The sequence below is a fragment of the Melozone crissalis genome, unplaced genomic scaffold (assembly GCF_028551555.1).
Source record: "Melozone crissalis strain CALT ecotype California unplaced genomic scaffold, PUWL_Pcris_2 ptg000007l_1, whole genome shotgun sequence".
NCBI classification, from domain to species: Eukaryota; Metazoa; Chordata; class Aves; order Passeriformes; family Passerellidae; genus Melozone; species Melozone crissalis.
The window spans coordinates 3,355,932-3,377,705 of record NW_026535785.1 but is presented as its reverse complement, the minus strand read 5'-3'; the positions used below and the strand labels follow the sequence as shown (position 1 = coordinate 3,377,705).

Below are 21,774 nucleotides of genomic sequence, written 5' to 3'. Positions count from 1 at the left end.
AGAGATGTGTTTTAGGCTGCAGGACAGATTGTGAGTTAGGCCAGGCTTGTCAGCCCCTGGACCAGCTGAGCTGCTCCCACCACCAGTGTAAGGGTTTGACACAACACCAATAAAGTCACTCTCCTGTGGGAAATGAAAACCATTCCTACACTGAAATATAATCAGCATTCTAGAAACAAAGTCATTTAATGGCTAATTCAGATTACTCCTCAGGAATGAGAAGTAAATAAAATGAAACATTTAATTCTGGAAACACATTTTGCCCCAAACTCTCCCAGGCATCCCCCTGGGATGTGCATCCATCAGCTTGGGCTGGGTGTGTTTCAGGACATTCTTTGTGACCAAGATAATCTCCTGTCTGACTGAGGCTTTGACAGGCAGGGGTTTGATTGACTTGGCTGTTGCAGTGCTGCCAGAGGGACAGGACAGGACAGGACTGCACAAACAGGAGCTCCCTGCTGGTTTGCAGCTCTGACCCAGTGAGGCCAGGGGCACAGCAGCAGCAGTGCTCCCCTGCATCTCACCCCAGCTTTTCCCCACAAAGTTCTCCATAGCATCACCAGGGTGGTATCCCTGCACAGCCTGCCCTCAAAGATGAAATTGAGGTTGGAAAAAACCCAACCCCACTGCTTCTCTGCTATTTCACTCATTCATTATGATTTTCTTTTTTTTCCCACAAGGATTTATCTTCATATTACAAATCAGTAATTCCTTCTCATTTTTCTCGTGTGTTACCATGCAAACTTGATATTCCTGTGCTCAGCAGCAGAGTCCATGTGCCTGTGCACCCCAGAGGTTATTCAAAGAGGGAATGTGGGATTTTCCATGTTCTAAGGACTGGATTAAGGATAGCAAAGCAACCAGAGCCAGGGTGATGCCTCCTCTGCCTCCATCCCTGGACCCAGCTTGCCAAAGGCAACACAAGTGCTCCATTTGTCTCGCTGAGATGCCTTGGAAGGCTGAGAAAGCTAATTTGCCTCTGCTGAGCTCTTTCTTGAGCCCTCACCACAGCTGGTGCTGATGAATTTCTAGTGGCGGTGCTGCCAGGCTTCACAACCAGGCAGAGATTTGTGCCACAGGGTGTCAAATTCCAGTTTATCGTGGTCACTGAACCAGCAAGGCAAAGCCTCAGAGCATCACAAGCTCTCTGCAAAGCCCTTTCCCATTAGTGATGCCTGTCCCTGCTGTCAGTCCTGTAAAAAACAACCATTTCCCTTCTTTCAGGGCAAGGTTTAGGAAGTCCTGTCCAGAACTGCAATGCCCCATGTAACCCTGTGCAGGAAGCTGCAAAACTTGTCTGAAAGTGTTGTTCTTGTTCCCAAATCTATTCCTGACCTCTCTACGTTTATTTTCCGTGGCTGTGAAATTCTCTTTGACCTAATTACAATTCCCACTTGGTGTTTTGGCACTGGAAATGGAGGAGCAGAGCTGCTGAACAAAAAAGTGTGTCAGGTGCACGGTGGTCACCTCTGCCTGTCAGAGCAGTGAGGAGCAGACAAGGGCTGGGATCATTTTACATCTAAGCCAGTGTTTAATTCTCCTAATAGCCCCAAGACTGCAGCAGCTCAAAGCTTCCCACCAAGGATTAAGAAACATCCTAAATATGGCTTTGTTGCAGGGATGGTAAAAAGAACAACGGAGTCTCTGAGAATTGTTCTTGAAAAACATTTATTCTGTCATGGATTTACAGCTCTGACTCCCAAGCCCCACAGCCTCTCCCAACAGGTCATTCTGGGCACAGTTACCCTGGATGGAAAAACAAAAGCCATACAAAGGAGCCCCCCAAACAAACAGTTTGGTACCAAAGTGAGCCCAGGTTCTCTCTGTGCTGTTGGAGATTTAACCCCAGCTGGGATGGAGCTGCCCTGCCCCATCCCTTGGGCCCAGCTGGAGGATGTTCCCTGCCAAAGGCCCCAAGCAACTGAAGATGTTGTGTTTAACTGCAGAATAACCAGGGGGGACGGGTAGGGAAGGATTCAGCAGCTGCTGTTTTTTTCAGACATCATTGAAAAAGGACATCTATGCATTTCAGTTTCACCTCCTGAGCCCCAGCATTAGCAAAGTCAGATACAAACCCAGAGACCAACGTATGCAAAATAGTGACCAAGATCCAGACATTTCTAAGCCCCTCAGTTTACTGTGCTGTGACACCTCCAAAAAGCAACAAAACCCACTTTAGGAGTGTGGTGGATCTTATTTTTAAGAGGGAGGGACAGAGATGCAGCACAGAGCATAGCAACTGTCAAGCAATGTTTAAGGCAAATTTATTCCCATTTATCAGGAGTCAAAGAAATGGTTTTGTTTGTTGGCTTTGTTGTTGAAGCTGTTAGATAACATCTCAGCTGGACATTTCTGCTTAGATGATTTAATCAGAGTTTGAGGGAAATCATCTCAAGCTGATCTGAACCTAGGACAGCAAATAATGCTATTCCCAAGAATATCAGTCAGAACAAATTTTTCAAAAATTAAAATAATTGATGTTCAGAACTCCCTCAAAACTTTCTTCCCTCAGAGACCAGGTTGAGCCCAAGTAAAACACACAGACATGAAGAAGGACACAGTGGCAAGCCTCTACAAACACAGGGCTGAGTAGGGCCAAAGCAGAGCCAAACCTAAATTCCACAGGTGTGAAACAGAGTTATGAGTAAAAAAAGGGGGAAAAAGAAAAACAGAGCCCCAGAGAGGAATGTTTAATGAGAAAGAATGGAAAATAAAAGTCCTCTGAATGCAAAAAAGGGAGTTCTTAGGTGCAGCCACAGAAAGCTGGGGAGTTCAGTTGCCTCATCTCTCAGGTGTTAGTTTGTTGTGCCTTTGCCCTCCCTTGGAGATGCAGGTGATGGTGCCAGGAGGTTCCTGCCTTTACTCAGTCTGTGCATCATAATTAGCCCCCCCTGCTTTCTTCAGCTCGTTCTTGATGTAATCCTCATCCAGCTCTTTGTGGTCACTGATCACAAATTCTTTGGCAAAGTTCTGTAAGAGATAAAGAAAAAGCCTGTTAACAAAGAGGGATATTTTCAATTAGCTGATTGAAGACGGGTTATTCAGCTTCCCTGGGTGTCTGAGCTGCATCCCCTGATCTCCTGTGGCTGGGATGATAAATAGCAAGCTGTGGATGAGACAGAGGGCTGGTGAAGGCAAAACCCAACATTTAACCTGGAAAAATGTTATATATCTACTCCCACAGCCACTGGCTGCAGACCCAGTGCAGGGGGGCAGGGGTGCACAGGCCAGGTTAGGTCAAGTTCCCTAAGCAGTATAAGAACTGAAACCCTCAAAATTACTGACCTCCTGACCACCAGTGACCCTCAGCATAATCTTGGCCAAGTCACTAATCCTCTCTGTGCCCTTTTTAGGGCCTCTTCTCCTAAAAAAAGAACAGCACCACACCAGAGAACACTACAGTGTCACACCTGAGAAGGACTGAGCAGCACAGGGATGCTCCCAGGAGCAAACACAAGGCAGACATTGCCCCAGACAGGCTGTGCACAGGCTCTGCCCTGTGCTTTGTGTCCCAAGTGAGCTCCTGGATGGATGCACTTGTGTGTGCAGGGCAGCTTCCTCCCTCTGGAGAGCTCTGGAGCTGGGCAAGCCCCAGGCAGTGCTGGGATGAGAGGCTGGGACACAGAAAACCTTGCTGGGAGCAGAATGGGACCCAGGGTGCCTTTAGGGCTCCTGTCAGGGGCAGCTCGGGGATTTTTTCCCTTGTTGGGGCTGTCCTTCCTGCCTCCCAGCAGGGCTGGCATGGCATCCATGTGTGTGCACAGCCATTCAGCAAACAGCCTGTTTGCTGCTTGCTTTAGCATTTTCCTCCCCTTCCTAACCACAACTGAGAGCACTGCTTGAGTCTCCCTTCCCCCACGTGACAAACACAAGCATCCACTGCACTCCACCAAAAACACGAATTAAAATCCCAACAGCTTTGCTGAGACATCTCAGGGAATCTGCAATGCCCCAATCCCTGGGCAGTGAGTTCCCCAAAGGGTGATGGAGAAGGAGGGAACGCTTTGGGAGGGCAGCAGGAATCTTGTGTGGGTCTCCCTGGCACTGGCACAGGGGGGCTCCTAATTGGTTTCAGCCTCTAAGCCATGGGAGAGCTCTTTATTGGCAGCATCCCAAGGGTCTCAGTTTGGGATCAGAGTCAGATAAAGGAGGGGGTGGAGGAGGATGCAGCTTGAAAGAGCCTCAGCACCCCTTTCATGCGGTGGGAGAGATGGAAAAGAGAGGAAAGCAGCTCCCTCCTCCCCCCTCTGGGCTGGGGCTGATCCTGTTTCACACTCAGGAAATCCTGGGAGCTGCTCGGGAGCCTTGGCTGCTCTGCTGAGCCCGAGGGGCAGCTCCAGAGTGCTCAGCAATAACAGCCCTGCCTGCAGTGCCCGCCTTTCCTGGCCATGGGGACAGCACAGGCACTCACCCCCGGCTTGGCAGAGTGCAGGGAAAATGGGAAAGACATTGCTTTTTGGAGAAAAACAAATCATTTTCTTTTCTCTTCTTCTTTTTTTTTTTTTTTTTAAGATAGAAAAGAAGAGGCAAACTGCCCAAACCATCAGATTTAGTCATGCTCACGAGTGTCCTACTTCCAGGTCTCCAGGGTGACATCTCTGCAAAGCTCAGCCCTTGCTAAGACCCATCCCAGCATTTTCAGCTGTTTGATGCTCCTGTGTGAGTTTTGAGCTGAGCCTTTTCAATTCCTTTTCTATGACACCAGGTTTAACACATTTTCCTCACCTTGGGAGCAGATTATCCAACACTACATGATTTCAGGATGAGTCTTTGCCCTGCTTTAGTGAGAACTGAGGCAGGTCCATAAAACTATTTCTGAGAGGGATTCCATGAAAAGTGTAATTTATAAGTGTGGGAAGGGTTTTCTTTAATGAAAGAGTGTATTTTATAATGAAAAGTGTATTTTGTAAGAGTGGGGAGGGTTTTCTTCAGTGCCCACTCTGCAGAATCCAGCTGATTCTGAAATTGAAACTGCAAGTGCACTCATGCCCAAACAGAGGAGAATTCATCACATGTGCCACACAGTAAATATAATTACTCAATGCCTTCTCAAGCAGACACTTATCCAGATGACTCCTGGGTGATGATCTGGGGGCATCAGCCACCATTTCACCAAAACACCCTGCAAGGAATGAACAGTGTCCCCCCAGCAGTGGCCAGATGGGTTCTGCTCCCAGCCACACTTAAATATCCTCTTAGCTGACTGGGCCACCTCTTGTGCCAGATTTGTACCCTCAGAGTGCAATGTGGGTCACTGCTATTAATAACTCTGCTTTATTCCATTCTCTCAGGGTGCTCCTTGGTTCCTCACACCAGCTCTGACCCACCATGGTGTCTCCTCAAGCCTGGCCCTAAGGAGGGAAGATGCTTTTGGTGAGTTTGGTGCCTGGAATTTGTGATTTTAACATCCTGCTTGACCTTCATCAGCCTCATCACTCTGAATTTACTGCCTGAGCTCTCTGAGCTTTAGTTCAGGCTGCAAATCCTAAGGCACAGTGCATAACTCTGGTGCTTGGGCCCTTGATTTGCTGACATGTGTCTTCATCTTACATCCTCCACTTCCTTTTCCCTTCTCCTCCCCCCAACCCCAGGCTTTCCACAACCACAGCAAGCCCTGCCAGTGAATTCTAGCCTTTGTCTTCACCCCAGTCAGCAGCAGCCTCCAGATAACAAAAACAATGATGCCATTTATCTTAATCACTCTCACAACACAGCAGTGACCACAGGCTCTTTGCTTTGCCTCTCAAATCAGTGACCAGCACACAGAAATACTGAGGTTCACTCCTGGTTCTCCAATAATCCACTCTGGCTCCAGCTCCTCTTTGTGCCTGAGGATCACAATTTTGGAATCCCACACCAGGCACAGACTGAGAGGGCTCCAACCATGCAGGAGCAGAGAAGGAGCCTGCACCCTCCATGGGAAACATGAAATTTGTGCAGAAAGCTCAATCCTTCTCTTCCAGCCAACTTAAAGGGGGAAAAAAGGGGTGGAGTAGATTTTCTTCCTCTCTTCCAAGCCCTGAATGTTTAGCATATGGGCCATAAAATTTCCCTAAATTGCCCAAGGGAAAATCCATGTGGTGCAGATATTGTACCAAACCAGGTCTGCAGAGAGCCATATAAATCCCAGCCTGGGAAGCTGAAGCCAGGAGTAAAATCCTTGCATAGTCCACAGACACTTCCCAGCAGCCACAGATGGTGCCAGGTAGCTGAGCATCTTCTTGCCATTTTTTATTTATTTTATTTTTACTGGGGCTTGCAGCAGCTTCTGCTGATGTTCAGAACCCTCAGTTCTACTCTGCTTAATGTCACCACTCCCATGCACTGGTCACCTCAGCCTCAGTGCAGAGGTGACATCTCCCAGGTTTCTTTTCCAGCAGGGTCTAAGTCCCAGCCCTACAGCAAACCTGCTCCTGCACTCAGCTGTCAGACTCCAAGCTCAGCAAAAACCCTCTCTTCAAATCCACTGCCTGCCAATTTTACATGGAGCAGTTCCAGACTGTGAGAGAAGCCAGTCCAAACCTCTGGCAAACACTTCTCTCAGCAATGGGAGCTGCATTTCAGCTGCTCTGCAAATTCTCTCTGCTGTGCTCCATCCCACTGCAAGAGTCACACGTCTGTGTGTCAGACACAGGGAGGTGAGAAGCTGCTGATTCTGATCCTCTTCTCTAGACTGGGACTTCTTGTAAATCCATATCCATTGGGTATGGTCATTGCAGTAAACCAGAACAGGAAAAAACAACCAAAAGGAGAATTTATTTTGCCTTCCCAGCAGGATCTCACTCACCCTCATGAGTAACTGTGACATAGCTGTTCCCTGTGAGTTTGATTTCCTGCCTCTAACAAAGCTGTTAAACCTTCTGCTTTAATTCAGCTATTTCATCTTCTGCTCAGGTCTCTGTACTGATATGAGAAAACCAAAGCACATTCAGGGAATTCTGTGTGATCCCAAAATCAGGGACAGGGACCCCATCAGTGGGGCTCCCTCTTGGGGCACATCATCAGTGCAGTGAGAAATCCAGAGGAAAAGGGAAAGGTGAGCAAAAAAAAGATCTGGGTATGAGCTGCAAAACAGGAACCCAGTAGAGCTGTTGACATCATGAAAGCCAGATGAATTCCTCACCAAAAATAATGATGAATAAAATGCCTTGAATATTTGCTCACAGAAACAGAGCTGTTTTACCCTGAATATGAATTAGGGAAATAACAGAGCACATGATTTTGTGGGGGAAGGAGTGCTGATGAAAACAGAGTCAAAATCCATGGAAAATCTGACAAACTGGCAAAGATTGGGCAGTTCCTTTGCTGGGAGAGTCCTGCAGGACATGAATTCAGCCCTGTCAGGAAAAAGACCCCAGTGCTGCCTAAGGAACAGTTCAAATCTGGTAGGAAATGCAGTCATGAAGGGACAGAGTTCACAGAGAGGAAGGAGCACTCCGAGGGAAACCGAGCTCCATTTCTTTGGTGTTTGCATCAGAACCACCCCATTGCAGCACCAGGGGCCACTCCAAGTGCCTGGGCCGGTCCTTGCTGTGGGTCTGGTGACCAAAGTGCAGCTGGCAGGGGACATCAGGGCTGTGGGGTGGCTCTCTGAACACATCTGCCAGCCCACCCTGGGCACAAGGTGACACATGGCTGCTGCCAAAGCAGAAGTCACTGCTCCATGAAGTTCCCAGTTGTTTAGATTGTTCTAAGGGCAGGTTTAGACTCTACCCCAGAAATCATCTCCCAAAGATGTTTATCAGCCACCTGCAATGGGAAATTCTGTGCCATTCTTCCCCCATTAGATCTGTCCTTGGCATGGAGAGGAGCCCATGGGTAGGAGGTGGGATTGTGCCTCTCCTGTCTCCATTCCACAGCAGTCTCACACAGCAGGGCTTAGCTAGACCCATTTTTACAGATAAATACTTGTTCCCCATCCTGGCCTTACTTCTCATCTGCTCCCAGCTGAACCAGGCTGCAGGCTGGAGCCAACATTTCCTGCTGAGTTAAGGAGGAAAGGATGGAAAAATAAATGGCTGTGGGGAAAAAAAATAGCTCCTGATAGTTCCTTAAATGGATTTGTGTACAATCCAAAAGAAATACAATAAACTCAAAACTCATTTTCCAACAACATTAAAGAGCTAATGAGCATAGGTCCAAGTAGGGCCAGAAGACCTGGCTCCCATCTTGCACAGATCAGAAGAACTACAGCTATTTGTAGCAGATGAGATCCACCCCTGTCATTTTACAGTTATTACAGCTAAAAATCAATTGTTCTTTCTTCCTGAGAGGTTTTCTGGCAACCTCCTGCACTCACTATCAGCGCTCCAGAGCCACCTCCCCATGGATTTCACAGCACCTGCTCCTCCTTCCAAGGCAGGAACACAAAATTTGCCAGGGCAGCCCAGTTCCTCCCTCTGCTCTGTAATAGTTCACAGCCCATAATCCCCTCCTAACCAGTTCATGTCCCTGTGTGTCAGGCATCATTTTCCTGATGGCAGGTACTTCTGGGAGCCCAATAACCATCCCTGGTGAGATCCTCTCTGTCCCAGGGCTGGCAGGAGGTGCCTGAGCTGACTGGCTCTCCCTTGGCCTCACAGGAACAGCAGCATTTATTGGTGTTTGCTGAGCCCTGAGCAGAGCTTAGCCCAGCTCACCAATACAGCACAGGGTATAAAACAGGAATCTCCTCACACTTGGGTGTTAAATAAAGACCCACAGGTGCTTTGGCAAGTAGTACAAGATTGTGAGAGCCCTTCAGGGTTTGCTGAGGTCTTCTCAGAGTGAAGAGTGCTCTTCTGGAACCCCAAACTGTCCCTTGTGCAGCTCAAAAATCCTCCTTGTGCCACCCTTCCACAGGGTGAGTGCACCTGAGGGCCCAACTGCACCCACTCAGGGTTTGCAGACCAAAAACCTCCCACCTCAGGGCACTGCTTATTCCAAATGATGAACCAACACTGGCTCAGATTTGGAGTTTATCATTACAGAAATTAAAAAAAAAAGTATATTTTTCTATGTTTAACTCACATTTCAAATAATCTCTGTAAAAAACAGAACACTGAGAATGTCCTTGAAGGTCAAGGGAGCTGCTAAGAGTGAAATAGCTCTGGGATAAATTCCCTCCCTTAAATTTCAGCTGGACTTTCTTGTCCTTGTTTATTCTGACAGATTACCTGCAAGGTCACAGGCATAAAAAGAAGAAAATGGTTCTGCTTTATCTCACTGCACTCAGAGGGATTCAGTTGCATATCAAGAACTATTCAAAATACTTGTCAAGATAATTTCTCCTGGACAGATCACCATTGCTGTGACATTCAGAAATGCTTTGCAAGCATTTATAGACAAGGTTGCTCAGTAAAAGTGTATCAAGCACCAGTTGTATTGTTTTTATATTTTAGTACAGACTAATTGGAATATGAAAGCTTTTAAGTAACAGCCAAGAGTGGTTAATGCTCCACCAGATTATTAACTTGTACAGACTACTAATCAAAGATGAAACAAGTGAAATTGCAAATTATATGTAACAGACCTAGGGACAGATCTGAGCACAGTGCTCAGGAATGCTATTCAACTCAACAGGAATACATTGTCTAAACAGATTTTAAAGAAAATCTTGGGCTTAGTGACTCACATAAGAGTCATTCATTAGTACTCTATAATTTCATCTTCAGCTACAATTACGCAGTTTCAGCTGCTTCCCATGAGCAGAAACTTGCTTTCCTGTCTCTCAGGTGTCATTCTGGAAGTTTCTTTGGAGAACAGGCCCCTCTGAGTCGTCATTCTGAAACATTCAGCACCAGAGTTTATCCTCTGGAAGGACAGGGATGTATTATCTTCATTCTTCCTATCTAAATGTAATCTTCTGTATCATATAAACTACCAAAGAGTCGAGGGGGCTTCATTCTCACCCTTCCAGTGTCCTGTTGGGAGGTTTCTTTACACTGGCAAGAGCTCAGTTATTGAGGGAGATTAATTTAATCATCAGCCTGTTATCCAAGAGCATAAACAAAACCATTTCTCATGCTCTGGTGAGCTGGTTCTATGTCTCAATGGAGGAGCTAATTTTGCTCCAAATACTCCTCCAGAAGAAACATTCCAAACATCAGCATCCTCTCCATCACAGCCAGGTCTCAGCTGTGCCTCCCAGAGTCACTTCTCTCCTGGCTGTTGTTTGTTCTCACTTGGACTGAGCACATTTCTCTTTCCCCTGCTACGCCCAAGGCCAAACAAAGCCTGTTCACATCTAGTTAGCCATTAAGAGCTGTTAGTTAATTGGTGCCACGGGGACTTCAGACTTTGGGTGATTAGCTCCACAAACCCACCGTGCAAAGGCAAAAGGCCTCTGGAGAAGTTTAAACAAGGGTGTGGGTTTTCCTGTTTAATTTTACCTGCTGAACTGAATACTGCTGATGATCATTCAATAGTGAGTTATTTCCATAGCAAGGAAGGGGATGGGACACATCTCAGTGGTGGCAAGGAGGGGAGTGCAGAAATTCCCTCCTCATGAAATAGCTAAAGCAGCCTTAAGCTCAAAAGATGCTTCTTTATGCCTGAGTGCTCAAAGGGCAGATGTTAAGCCTTCCTAGGATGAAGACAGGCAATAGGAAACTGTCTTCTTTTTAAAGGATTAACTCCTAAGTTGGAGGATGAGCCAACCCTTCCCTCTCTCTCCCTCCTGCTGCTGTTGGTACAGAGAACAGCAATGGGAGCTGCTGGTTAGGAGGAAAAGGAAGAGCTTACCTGTACTACTTCCTTGACCAGAGTCTTGTCAGTCCCAGTTTTGGCTCTCTGCAGGCCACTGACATCCTCTCCAATCCAGGTGATGAGGGCAAACTTGACTCTCTTGCTCATGGCATCGCCGGTGGTGAATCGGACAAAGCCGAACAATCGCACATCGTCTGCAATGAGGCAAAAAAGGAACCAAAGGATTAAAACCAGCAACATCCCTGCATTCCCCTCTTCAGGGTGAGCCTACAGCTCCCAAACACCAAGGCAAGGCACTGATCCCGTGTTTCCAAGTGCCAGCATTTGGGAATCAGGGGGCAGGACAGGGCTCTGCACATATGCCCTGTGCTTGCAAGGTGTGCTTTGCTCATGTGGGCTCTGCCCTTTCTGGGTTCTCTGAGTTCCTGGGAGGAAACTGGCTGTGCTGGACACCCCACACCACAGTGGAAATGGCTAAAATACAGTCAGCAGGCAGATCAAGAGCACAGTTACACATTGAGCCAAATGATTCATCTGCAGGTCTGGTGAAGAAGGGAAGACAGTGATATCCTGGTGTCTCCTTCTTACAGAATAGCAGGATTAGGGTCACACTGTATAACATTGCCAGAAACCATTACCATATCCTCATGTCTCTTTCTTACAGAATAGCAGGATTAGGGTCACACTTTATAACATTACCAGAAACTGGCCATTGTGCAAGTGTGAGCTTTCTCCTTCCTTCCATCCATTTCTGGCTCACTTGTAGTGTAGTATGAGTTTACAAGAAGGAGGGGAGAGGAAGGAGGAAAAGAAAAATCTGCAATGACTTGCCCAGGTGTTCTATTCCTTCCAAAGCCCTGGAGGGAAAAGCCCTGGACTTTAGAGCTGTGCTGATCCCTGTTTCACAGCTGGCTCGTGCTCCATCACACCAGACTGATTTAGCCTGGCCATATGTGTGACAACCTTGCAGACTCTTATCTCAGAGAGCTCCTTCCTCCATCTCCTGTGACTCATGGAGCCGTTGGAAGCTTCCTGATCAGGAGTAAGCACCATCCCCCTGCATCCCCAGGCTCCAAGGGATGCTGGAACCTTCCACCAGGAGGGCAGAAAGCAGAGCAGATGGACACTTGTGCAATTGTGGGATATTCCTAATAATCAATATTTCAATCTTCATCTCTCAGAGGTCACTTAAGGCCTTTAAAGGAGGTGACTCAAAGCAGAAGAACAAACCTGCTGTTAGAGAAGACTCCTGGTAATCCTGGCACACTTGTTGTGGCCAGTTCAATGTGCCTTAGAGGGATTTGCTGGGCTGACTAATTGCCAGGTGAAAATGTAGGCTCCAGGTGCAGGAATGACTGCCAACATCCCCAGCAGACTCTGTGAGCAGCCAGGACAGCCCCAGGAGCTCTGGAGACAGGGGAGAAGCAGCTCTAAATTGCTCATCCCCTAAAAATAAGCTGCTAGAAATCAATGCTAAAAAGAATTTGGATATTCTCTGCAAGCTAACATATCTCAGAGCTTCTTTAACACTTTGATTTGCCGAAGCGTGGACAAATACAAATTCTCCTTGATAAAAGAGAAGACTTTTTTAAGTCTGAAAAAAATCCACCTCTGCTCTCCCTGTTTTATTCTCTTTGTTCTTTTTAATTTTTTTGTTACCGACTGAGTAATACTGGGCAAACTGGAAAATGGATGTAGGGGGGTGTGTGAGCCAGTACAATGTTCAAAACAAACTCCTCTGAAGATTTCAAAATAGAAACAAAAAGAAAGATCTTATTCAGGGGAAAAATCCAGATGGATCTTTGGAAGGAGAGAGTCGTGTATCAACAATGCAGGCAAACAAAACTTCTCTCTCAGCTGCCCTGCTGCTGGTGAGTGTAGGAAATGCACGTGGGGGCTGCTGGTTCTGACAGCAAATCCTCTTCCCAAGATTGATTAGAGCCATAAATGAAGCGACAGCCAGGAAATACCCAAGGTGAAGAGAGACAGTAAATCCCCTAATGTTACAATTAACAGCTCCAGGAGCCAGCCTTGCTTCCCCTGCTCTGACAGCAAAGGAGGCCACACTGCCCAGAGCTGTCCTGTGCCTCCTCTGGGAACAGCCCTGGCAGTCCCACAGTGCTGGGAGCTCCTGCACTGCAGTGGTGTCACACCCTTCCCATGGAGCCCTCTGTCCCCACCTTGGGTTTTCATCCCTGTCACAGAGCCTGAACACTGCAATGTGCCCCTTTGTGATAAAGATAGTGGAAAAAAGATAATGAATGTGAAAAACCAGTGCTTTTTCATAGCAGCACAGAGAGGGAGCTCCAGGGATGCCCCATCCAAGTGTCCAAGGCCAGGTTGGAAGGGGCTTGGAGCAGCCTGGGATAGTGGAAGGTTTCCCTGCTTATGATGGGGCTGGAATGACATGATCTTTAAGGCCTCTTCCAGCACAAACCATTCTGGGATTCTGTGAATTTCCCAGTCAGAATAACTTCCCTTTGACATTATCCCACAGCTCACTGGCAGCAGCAGGATTTGCTTCTCAGCAGAACTCTCAGTGCTTGCCCATCCTGGCTGAAGAGAGCCAAATGCAGCAATTCCAGCTTTCATCCATGAGATCACCTGAGCATGAACAACCCTTTACTTCACCATGTCCTGTAAGTTTAATGAGCACCTGAGGTTGGACTGGGGCTCTGAGTCACCTTTAGACAGATTTTCCTGGGGCTGCCTCACTTGTGGGGGCTTGAAGGGGTCACACCCAGCTGGGTCCTGTCTCCTCCTGTCTCCCCATGGAGTTTAAACCCCACTGGAGGCAGAGCAGGCTCTTTAGCACAAACAGGATATTTAGCACAAACGTGATGCCTTAGCTGCTGCACACAAAGCCAGAGGGAATGTGAATTGGAGCCCTGAGCAATTAACATGTCTCAGTTCCTAAAAGGGCATCAGGGACGGATGGAGAGGTTTTTAGCACTGGCTCAGCCTGGGTATAAGCCTCTCCAAGTGCAGGTCAGAATCCCCGAGCAGAAGTGGCTGAGTTTCACAATTAGTCTGAAGCGTGTTCGGAGTGATAAGGGGATCAAAACGCAAGTTCTTCCCTAGTCCCAGATTTCCTCTTTCACAGTTCATCAGTTCTGCCCTGCCACATCAGCTCCCCACGCTGGAAGTCATCAATGCCATCAGTGCCAATTCCCTGAGAAATCTCAAGGCATTAACATCCAGCAGCCCCTGCTCACACAAAAGCACTCACGGTGGTTTTAGGAATTTGCTGGGAGTGAGGGGAGCAGAACAAATCAGAGAGAGGCAGCACAGATTGCCCCTGAAGGAGGAAATCCTGCCCAGAGCTGTGCCACCCCTTCCCAGCCACTGAGACATGAATTTCAGGGCAGAGAGAAGTGAATAACTGGTCTGGGGAGAACAGAAATAGCAGCTTTATTTGAGATCACACAGGATCCAAACAGCAGAAATTAACAATGTTTATTCAATTAATACCACGGCTCCCTTCACCATGGCTGGACAAACAATGAGCAGCACAATGAATGCCTTAACCAGCATCACTTGGTATTTCTCTCCAAACTCTTTATTTATCACTAAGACAGGATTTTCCAAATATTCTGCTTAAGCTGCCCTTGGCTGTCAACAAAGCTTGATGCCAAACTACAGAGATTTCCTTCATGGTATCCTTCCCTTTTTCTACATCCACTCAAGTGCTTTGGTTCAGCTGTGCTGAAAAATTCCCCCTTAGATTAAAATGCAGTGAGTCATCAGTAAAAGATAATAGCTGCAGGAAAGAAATTCACTGCCAAACCATCAGGATTCTGAGGGCTCTGAGTGGCCAGGCCAGAGATTTGCCTCAATAAAAACTCTGCTCCATGATAAAACCCCTGCTCCATGATAAAACCCCTGCTCCCAGCTTCACCTGCCGGCTGAATCAAGGTCACAGGCAGCCAGGCAGGTGATGGACTGACCTGCTTTTGTCTTCTGTCCAACATGAATTACTACAGCACATGACAGGTTCCATAAAGATTTAATTTGTTTGCTTCAATTGGATTAATATTAGATTAATTTGTCAATTTTCCACTTCTTCAGTCAGCTCCATGGTCACATGGCTACAAGTGCAGACAGAAATGTTCCTTCCCTCTTCCTACACTGTTTTTTCCCTCTTAAACCCTGCACTGAGCCCCCAGCTCTCGTGCAGGGCTGCCTTGCTCTACCCCAAAGTGTTCATTTAATCATCTCAGACCCCACCAGAGGGCCTTGCTGGGACACCAAACTTCCTCCAGGTGACTCGGGGTGGCCCATGTGAGTGCAGGGACACAAGTGCAAGGGAACAGTGACCCCATAGTGGCTGCTCTACTCCAGGGGGTGCTGCTACCCCAGTGACAGTCATAGCTCCTCTCCTGACCTGGGTGGATGCTGAGGGCAGAGTGGGAGCAGAAGGCAACCCAGCTCTTCCCTGAAGGAAGGAATGGTTGGCCAGAAGGGCCAGGCAGGCCCCAAAACAAAGGGCAGGCAAAAGGTACAAAGCTCTTCTTTCCCTGCTCGTGTGCCCACCACGGGATGGCAAAGGCAGACCCACAGCCATGATATTTAATTAAACACCACAAAACCAAGAGCTACCATCAGTTACCATCACAATACCAAAGAGCTATCAAGAGTTACCACAAAACCAAGAGCTACCATCAGTTACCACCACAAACCAAGTTACCATCAGTTACCATCACAAAACTAAAGAGTCAAAAAACCAGGTTACCATCAGTTATTACCAAAAAACCAAGAGGTACCATCAGTTACCATCACAAAACCAAAGAGTTGCCAAGAGTTACCAAAAAACCCAAGAATTACCAAGAGTTATCACAAAACCAAGAGCTACCATCAGTTACCATCACGAAACCAAGGAGTTACCAAGAGTTACCAAAAAAACCAAGAGTTACCATCACTGCAGGCCCTGACCTGATTACTCCCTGACCTGGTCACTCCCACAAAAATCAGTGAGAATATTCCCTAAAGCCACACCCGGGCTAAGCCTGGGCTGCAGCTGGCAGCCAGGAGATCTCTGTGACCCTGCCAAGAGCACGTCCACACAGGCAGGGAGGGCACAGGGGCAGGGTGACAAACTCCATAAGCCACCCATGGCCCCAGGTCTTCCCTGACATAGCCAGTAAGGGAAAGCAGGAGAGATGAACGCTGAGGAGGAAAAACAAAAGCAGTAGGAGATTGATTTACAAGGCCCATTTTAGCAACTTAAGATGCAGCCAAATGCAGATAAGCACCTATCTCATTATATGTCCTCGTGTGTTTTTACAAATCTTTCCTACAACCTCAGGTGCCAACGTTACCTTGGTGATGTCTCAACTCACAGCTCCTTCCTTTTTAATGTGCAGCCCAGGCTTTCTGGGACAATTGATCTAACCCCAAAAAACTTGTATTTTTATTAGGAGCCAATTTTATTTCTATTTTCTAATATTTTATATCAACCCCAAATGATTTTATAGGGTATTTATTTTCTGTTCTTCTAAAGATTTTCTGTTCTTCCTGCTGCTGAATGCCCAGTGTGGTTTTGGGCTGATCTTTTCAGACACATGAATAACTATCCCATTTCATGCTGTCATTGCAATTATTTATCTGCACTGAGGCTTTCCAAATAAAAGGCTCATTATTTCTTTTGTCAGAGATGCATTGAAAACAGCTGTTCACATATGGCATGGGGCGGAGGTGGGGGGAAATCCAGCCTTCTGACCACTCCATCTTTTTAATGGCAGAATACACGCTAAAAAAATTAAATGAAACCACAGACAGAGCCAATGTGATGCTCTGCTGCTTCATAACAGAGACACTGAGGCAATGTCCAGGGCAGTCAGGTACAACAGACACACACAAAAGTTTCACAGGATGCCATTTCAGTGGTAACTCATTCTGTTCTTCTCAGCAACAGCATCATCAGCCCAGTTATAAGACTTTGAAATTAAAAACATCCCAAAAAAATCCTAAGAGCTGTCACATCCTTCCATACAATAACCTTCAACTCTTATCTATTTCTGGCCTCAAATGCACCAGCTCAGCTGTTTTTGTTTTTTTTTTTTCAAAGTGTCCTGATGGCACGTAGTGCTAACCACCAAATTAATGCTTCCTCTGGAGCCAGGCCATCTGCAGAGCAAGAGATGGAACTGGGGAGTAAAATGGATCAGAAACCTTGAATCAAGTACTTGTTTAATGCAGAGGTAATCTGTGATGTTAAACCCAAACAGTCTCAGCCAGCAGGCACGGGGTGTCCGCAGCGGGTGTTCAGTGGCCCTGACACAGTGAATGCCCTCAGCTCTGTGTCCTGACTCTGTGGGTCAGACCAGGGCCAGCACAGGCAGGACATTGGCCATTAGACTGGCCCTTAGGCAGGACACTGGCCCTTAGGCAGGACTGCAGGAGGAAGAGCCCCCAGCAGCCACCTCCGAATCACCCAAGGATGTGCCAGTGGCTTAAACCAACCTCCTTGGCCTAAACCAACCTCCATGGCCTAAACCAACCTCTTTGGCCTAAACCAACCTCCTTGGCCTAAACCAACCTCCTTGGCCCAAACCAACCTCTTTGGCCTAAACCAACCTCCTTGGCCCAAACCAACCTCCATGGCCTAAACCAGCCTCCTTGGCCTAAACCAACCTCCATGGCCTAAACCAGCCTCCTTGGCTTAAACCAACCTCCATGGCCCAAACCAACCTCCATGGCCTAAACCAACCTCCTTGGCTTTGCTTTGGTTTAGGCTGGAGGAGAGGTCTCACACACTGGGGCTGCCTTTGGGGGCCAGGGAAGATGGATGTCTGTCTCTAAAGCAGGGTCTGCTGCCTCCCAGGCAGTGTTGGAGTTGTCTGAGACAAACAGACCTTGACAGGGACAGCACTACAGTGATTGACACACAGAAGTTCAGGGTCAGGCTGTGTTTGCAGCATCACCCCAGGACCCTGAACAAGAGGGCACTGAAGGAGCTCTTCTTTCCATGTTTCCTTCCTCTAGGAGTGGCAGCTGCTGTCCCCAAATGGGGATGGGGGAAATGTGATCATTTAATGATGCTGTTTGTACAACCTTGCTGTTCCTGCACAAAGCTTAGTGAAGATGGAAAGAGGAAAAGGCCCCCATGCCAGGATCTGTAGGATGCAGGTCTGATGTGGGGGGTGTATCTGAGAGCACAGCAGAGGACAGAACCCACAGCAGGGACAGCAGCAGCTCCTGGCTCAGGGCATGGGCCTCCCTGCCCCAGCTCAGCACCTGTGGCACCCCAGCAGCCCCAGAGCAGGGCTGGAGGTGTGCAGAGCTGATTTGTGACACGGCCTCCCTCAGCTGCTACTTCCTCTAAAAGAAGCAATTTCAGTTTCTCTCCTTTTTCTCTCCTTTCCCTTTGTCCCCAGCCACTCTGGTTCCCCAAGCAGGTTTGCAGAGGCAGTGATGGGCATGGAAAGGGTTATGGATAGGGGGGGAAAAAGCAAAAGTAGGGGCTGTTACCAACAGCCCCCTGACATCTGTCACTGTACAAGGCAGGACATGCACCACAGGCAAAGAGATTCCAAAGTGGCACAAAAGCCCCTCCAGGTCCCAGAGCCACAGGAGGCAGCACTCAGCGACCCCGCCCAGCAGGGGAGCAATGGGTACCAAGGTGCTTTTCATGAGAATGGCTCTTAAAGAAAGCAGGAACGCGATGTTTGCAGCTCAGAACAGCTGCTGCAGAAAGTGGAGCACAGTGAGCTCTGACCCGGACTCTTTGCACGCTGAGATTTCAATCCCAGCTCCTGCTCTCACCTCTAACCACCAAGTGATGATCAGCTTTTACCAGAGGCAGCTGCTGCACTTTGTGGCTTTCAGGGCAGCGTTTCTCACACAACAGGAATTCAAAACAAAGAAGTTTGTTCTGATACCAGGGTTTTTTAAATTTTTAATTGCATTTTTTGAAGCTGTTTGCATTGATAGCAGCTCCTCTCCCCTCCAATGAAACATAAAAGGAGATGGAAGAGACCAGGATGAAAGAGATGGAGCAACAAGAAGAAATAACATTCAACAGCTTTTCCCATCCCTTGCTACTCTTTTTTACTGACTTTGTTTCAGTAGAAATATTCCAACCAACTCTACTTTCTTCCAGATGGGAAGGAAGTCTCCAACTTCACTGCTGGCACAAGGTTTGATCCCTGACTGTGTCTAGCAGGCCAGGTGAACGTTTGCTGCACAGATGGAGGCTCCAAAACTTGCATCTCTTCCTTCCCCAACTGCAGCACCGAAATTCGTGGGTGGAGGAAGATCTTTTTCAGCTCTCAGCCATGGACCAGGCACCTCAATTTGCCTTTTTTTTAAAGCCTCCAACAGCTGTGCTCCAGAGGTGCCTTTGAGGACAATTTCTTGGTCCTGGTGTGCCAGGGAACAGCCCTCAGCAGGTGCACAAGGGAAAGGGAAAGGAGGAACAGGGAGCAATGGAGCAGCTCTAAGGGATTTAGCTCCCCATTAAAGGCAAACAATGGGCCACAGCTTACCCCACAAGTGCCCTATATTTAACTCTTTCCTTACTGAGCTTTTTTCTAAAATATGGAAAATTTCCTTTTTTTCTGTCTTGGGGTCAGCTTAGTTTGGGCCCTGTTTATAAGCCCTGTTAATAACACAGGTGTGGCCACTCCAGAGTGCAGTGTGTGCCTCCACCATTTGTCATCCTCATCCTCCCCAACCCAACCCCTCCCTGTGCTCTGCCAAAGCCCCTCTGCCTGCTCAGCCACCCCAGAAAAGGATTCCCTTTGCCACAGGATGGAGGAGAGGAAGTTCTTAAGTTCTTTTCTCTTCCAGAAAAAGCGTTGAAAATCAGCTCAGACAAAAAGAAAGACAGGAACTGTATAAAGGCAAGGAGAGAAAAAAAATGGGGAAGGTTCCCCTGCAAGCCTCAGGTGTCTGGAGACAGCAGAGATGCTCAGTTAAGTTGTTCAGGAGAGGAGACAGAGAACTCAGATCCTGAAGTCACTGACCTCCCAAGGGAACAATTAACCACTGCCATGAACTTCCACAGTGCTGAGCCCTGGGATTCCCTGGGTTCCAGGTAATTGCTCTTCCCTTCTGTTGCCCACTAAAAAGAGATGAGTGGGAAGGAGTTCCTGCAGTGCAGGATCAGCTCTTCTGACACCAACCACAACAGGACCTTTCCTAGTTCTGAGAATTTCCCTGCAGGTTCTCAGGAACAGCTGGAAGCGCGTGGCTGCATTAATCTCAGTGAGACCCCACTGCCAACATCGTAGCAGAGCAGCCTAAACCATCTTCATCTCATGGCTCCTTTCCAAGGACTAAAATACACTTTTCTCCTGTCAGATCAGAGCTGTCCTGCCCTCAGTTACTTTCCTAAGAGTTCTCCCCTTCCACTGAGTAAAGCCCAGCCAAGCCCTGGGACTGCCAGCCCCACGGTGTCCCCATGAACTGCCCCACCTTGGTAGGCAGAGACTGCTCAACACAATTCCTCCACAGCTCAGACACAGAATTCTGAAAATGCAGGTGAACCACAGCACTACATTGTACAGGAACTGGCTCAGTGAGTCTTTGTTATAATCCAGTATTAGTACAAAATACTCCATATCTCACCTCGCTTGGTGACATTAACTAGCAGCCAAGATAGGAGAAAAACTGATAAAAACTGAGATAAAAATCAAAACCCCCCCTTTGTGAAACTCATCAAAAGTCACGATCAGAGGCAGTTAATCACTCCTGAATTTATCTTCATTTTCCCCAGGCTTTGTTCCTGCCCTGAACGTTCCTCAGCCGGCAGCTCCACAATCCACTGCCACGTTTGAACCTGGAGCCGCAACAGTTGCGGTTGTGCAACGCCACATCTGCGACTGTCCGATTGTTTGCAGGGCTGGATTGTTCAGCCCAGCTTTGCAACGACCACCCTCCAGTCAGGTTTGTGTCTTTAAAAAACCCCAACGAGCCTTCCAACTGCACTCACTTCAGTGCTATGGTTTTCAGAAGGATTTTATGAGTATTTCATCCCCAACGATCTGCACGACCGCATCTTTCTGGCCACGACCGAGTCGGGTTTGCCCTGAAATTGCATTGCCAACAAGGCGGCCGTTGCTTATCAGGCGTTTTATCTCGTTTATAACCGAGGAGCAGCGAAAGATTGTGCAAAGAGGGGAGGAAGAGCCCAAAGGACGTGAAGTCTAAGGGTGAGACAAAGGAGCCGCAGGACTCTGGACTTGGGGGAGCTGCACTGTGTGGGGCTGAAAGGCGATCCCGCAGGACAGGGCGGGCAGGGAAGCAGCAGCAGCAGCGCTAATCCCGGTCCCCCCAAGTTTCCCCCCGTCCTTTCCCCTCTCAGCGGGCACCAAGAAGGGCGGAAAGGGGCCAAGGCACGGAGACGGAGCTTACCTGTGCACTTCCTTTTGAAGGTTTCATAGTCTACCCCTTGGTCTCCAGGGACGATCGTAGAGCCATTGTACTTAAACGTCACCCTTCGGGGAGGGAGAAGACAAGGGGAAAATACAGTTAAAAGTCACCTTTCCGGATGGGGGGAAGGAAAGGGGAACAACACGTTTAAAGTCACCCTTTGGAATGGGGGAAGGGAAGGAGAAGAATACACCGAACAGTCACAGTCTTTAGAAAAGGAAAGGAGGAGATGGGGAAGACGAAGAATACACCGAACAGTCACAGTCTTTAAGAAGGGAAAGGAGGAGATGGGGAAGAATAGGCGGTGAAAAACCCATCCTTTAGGAAGAGAGGAAGAGGAGAAGGGGGCGAGATCTGTAGAATTCACCCTTTGGGGAGCGGGGAGAGAGGACAGCGAACCCCAGCGCCCGCTGCCCGTCCGGGGGGATGCCGGGGGGCACCTACCAGTTCACCTCGGTGGCATCGTCCCTGACGAGGTTGTACGCCTCCCTGCACGCCTCCTTGTCGATTTTGGTGGCCATGGGGGCGAAGGGGAGGGGAGGCAGCGCGGAGCGGCGCGGAGCTGGGGGGGCCGCGGCCGCCGCTGCTGCCGCACCGCGCTCAGCGAGCCGAGCCGAGCCGAGCCGAGCCGAGCCGAGCCGAGCCGAGCCGAGCCGAGCGTGGCCCCGCGCAGCGCGCCCGTCCCGCCCCCGCCGCCGCCGCCGCCAATGGCTC

At 48.3% G+C, this 21,774-nt stretch overlaps 1 protein-coding gene and 1 long non-coding RNA gene across 2 annotated transcripts in view; one reads left to right on the top strand and one right to left on the bottom strand.

Moving 5' to 3' along the window:
* LOC128932797 (uncharacterized) overlaps nt 1-13,304 on the top strand; it is a 58,378-nt gene extending 45,074 nt beyond the window's left edge. Inside the window, exons 4-5 of the long non-coding RNA XR_008482725.1 lie at nt 5,292-5,373; nt 13,184-13,304. This is a non-coding gene — a long non-coding RNA (uncharacterized LOC128932797). The remainder of the gene's footprint in view (nt 1-5,291; nt 5,374-13,183) is intronic.
* On the bottom strand, nt 1,650-21,620 carry COTL1 (coactosin like F-actin binding protein 1). Its single transcript, XM_054269515.1, has 4 exons — nt 21,505-21,620; nt 21,043-21,125; nt 10,723-10,880; nt 1,650-2,970 (listed from the first exon to the last, which is right to left on the bottom strand). Exons 1-4 carry the CDS (start codon nt 21,579-21,581, stop codon nt 2,860-2,862), a joined length of 429 nt encoding a protein of 142 aa, XP_054125490.1. The 5' UTR covers nt 21,582-21,620; the 3' UTR covers nt 1,650-2,859.
* Between the last annotated feature and the right edge of the window lie 154 nt (nt 21,621-21,774).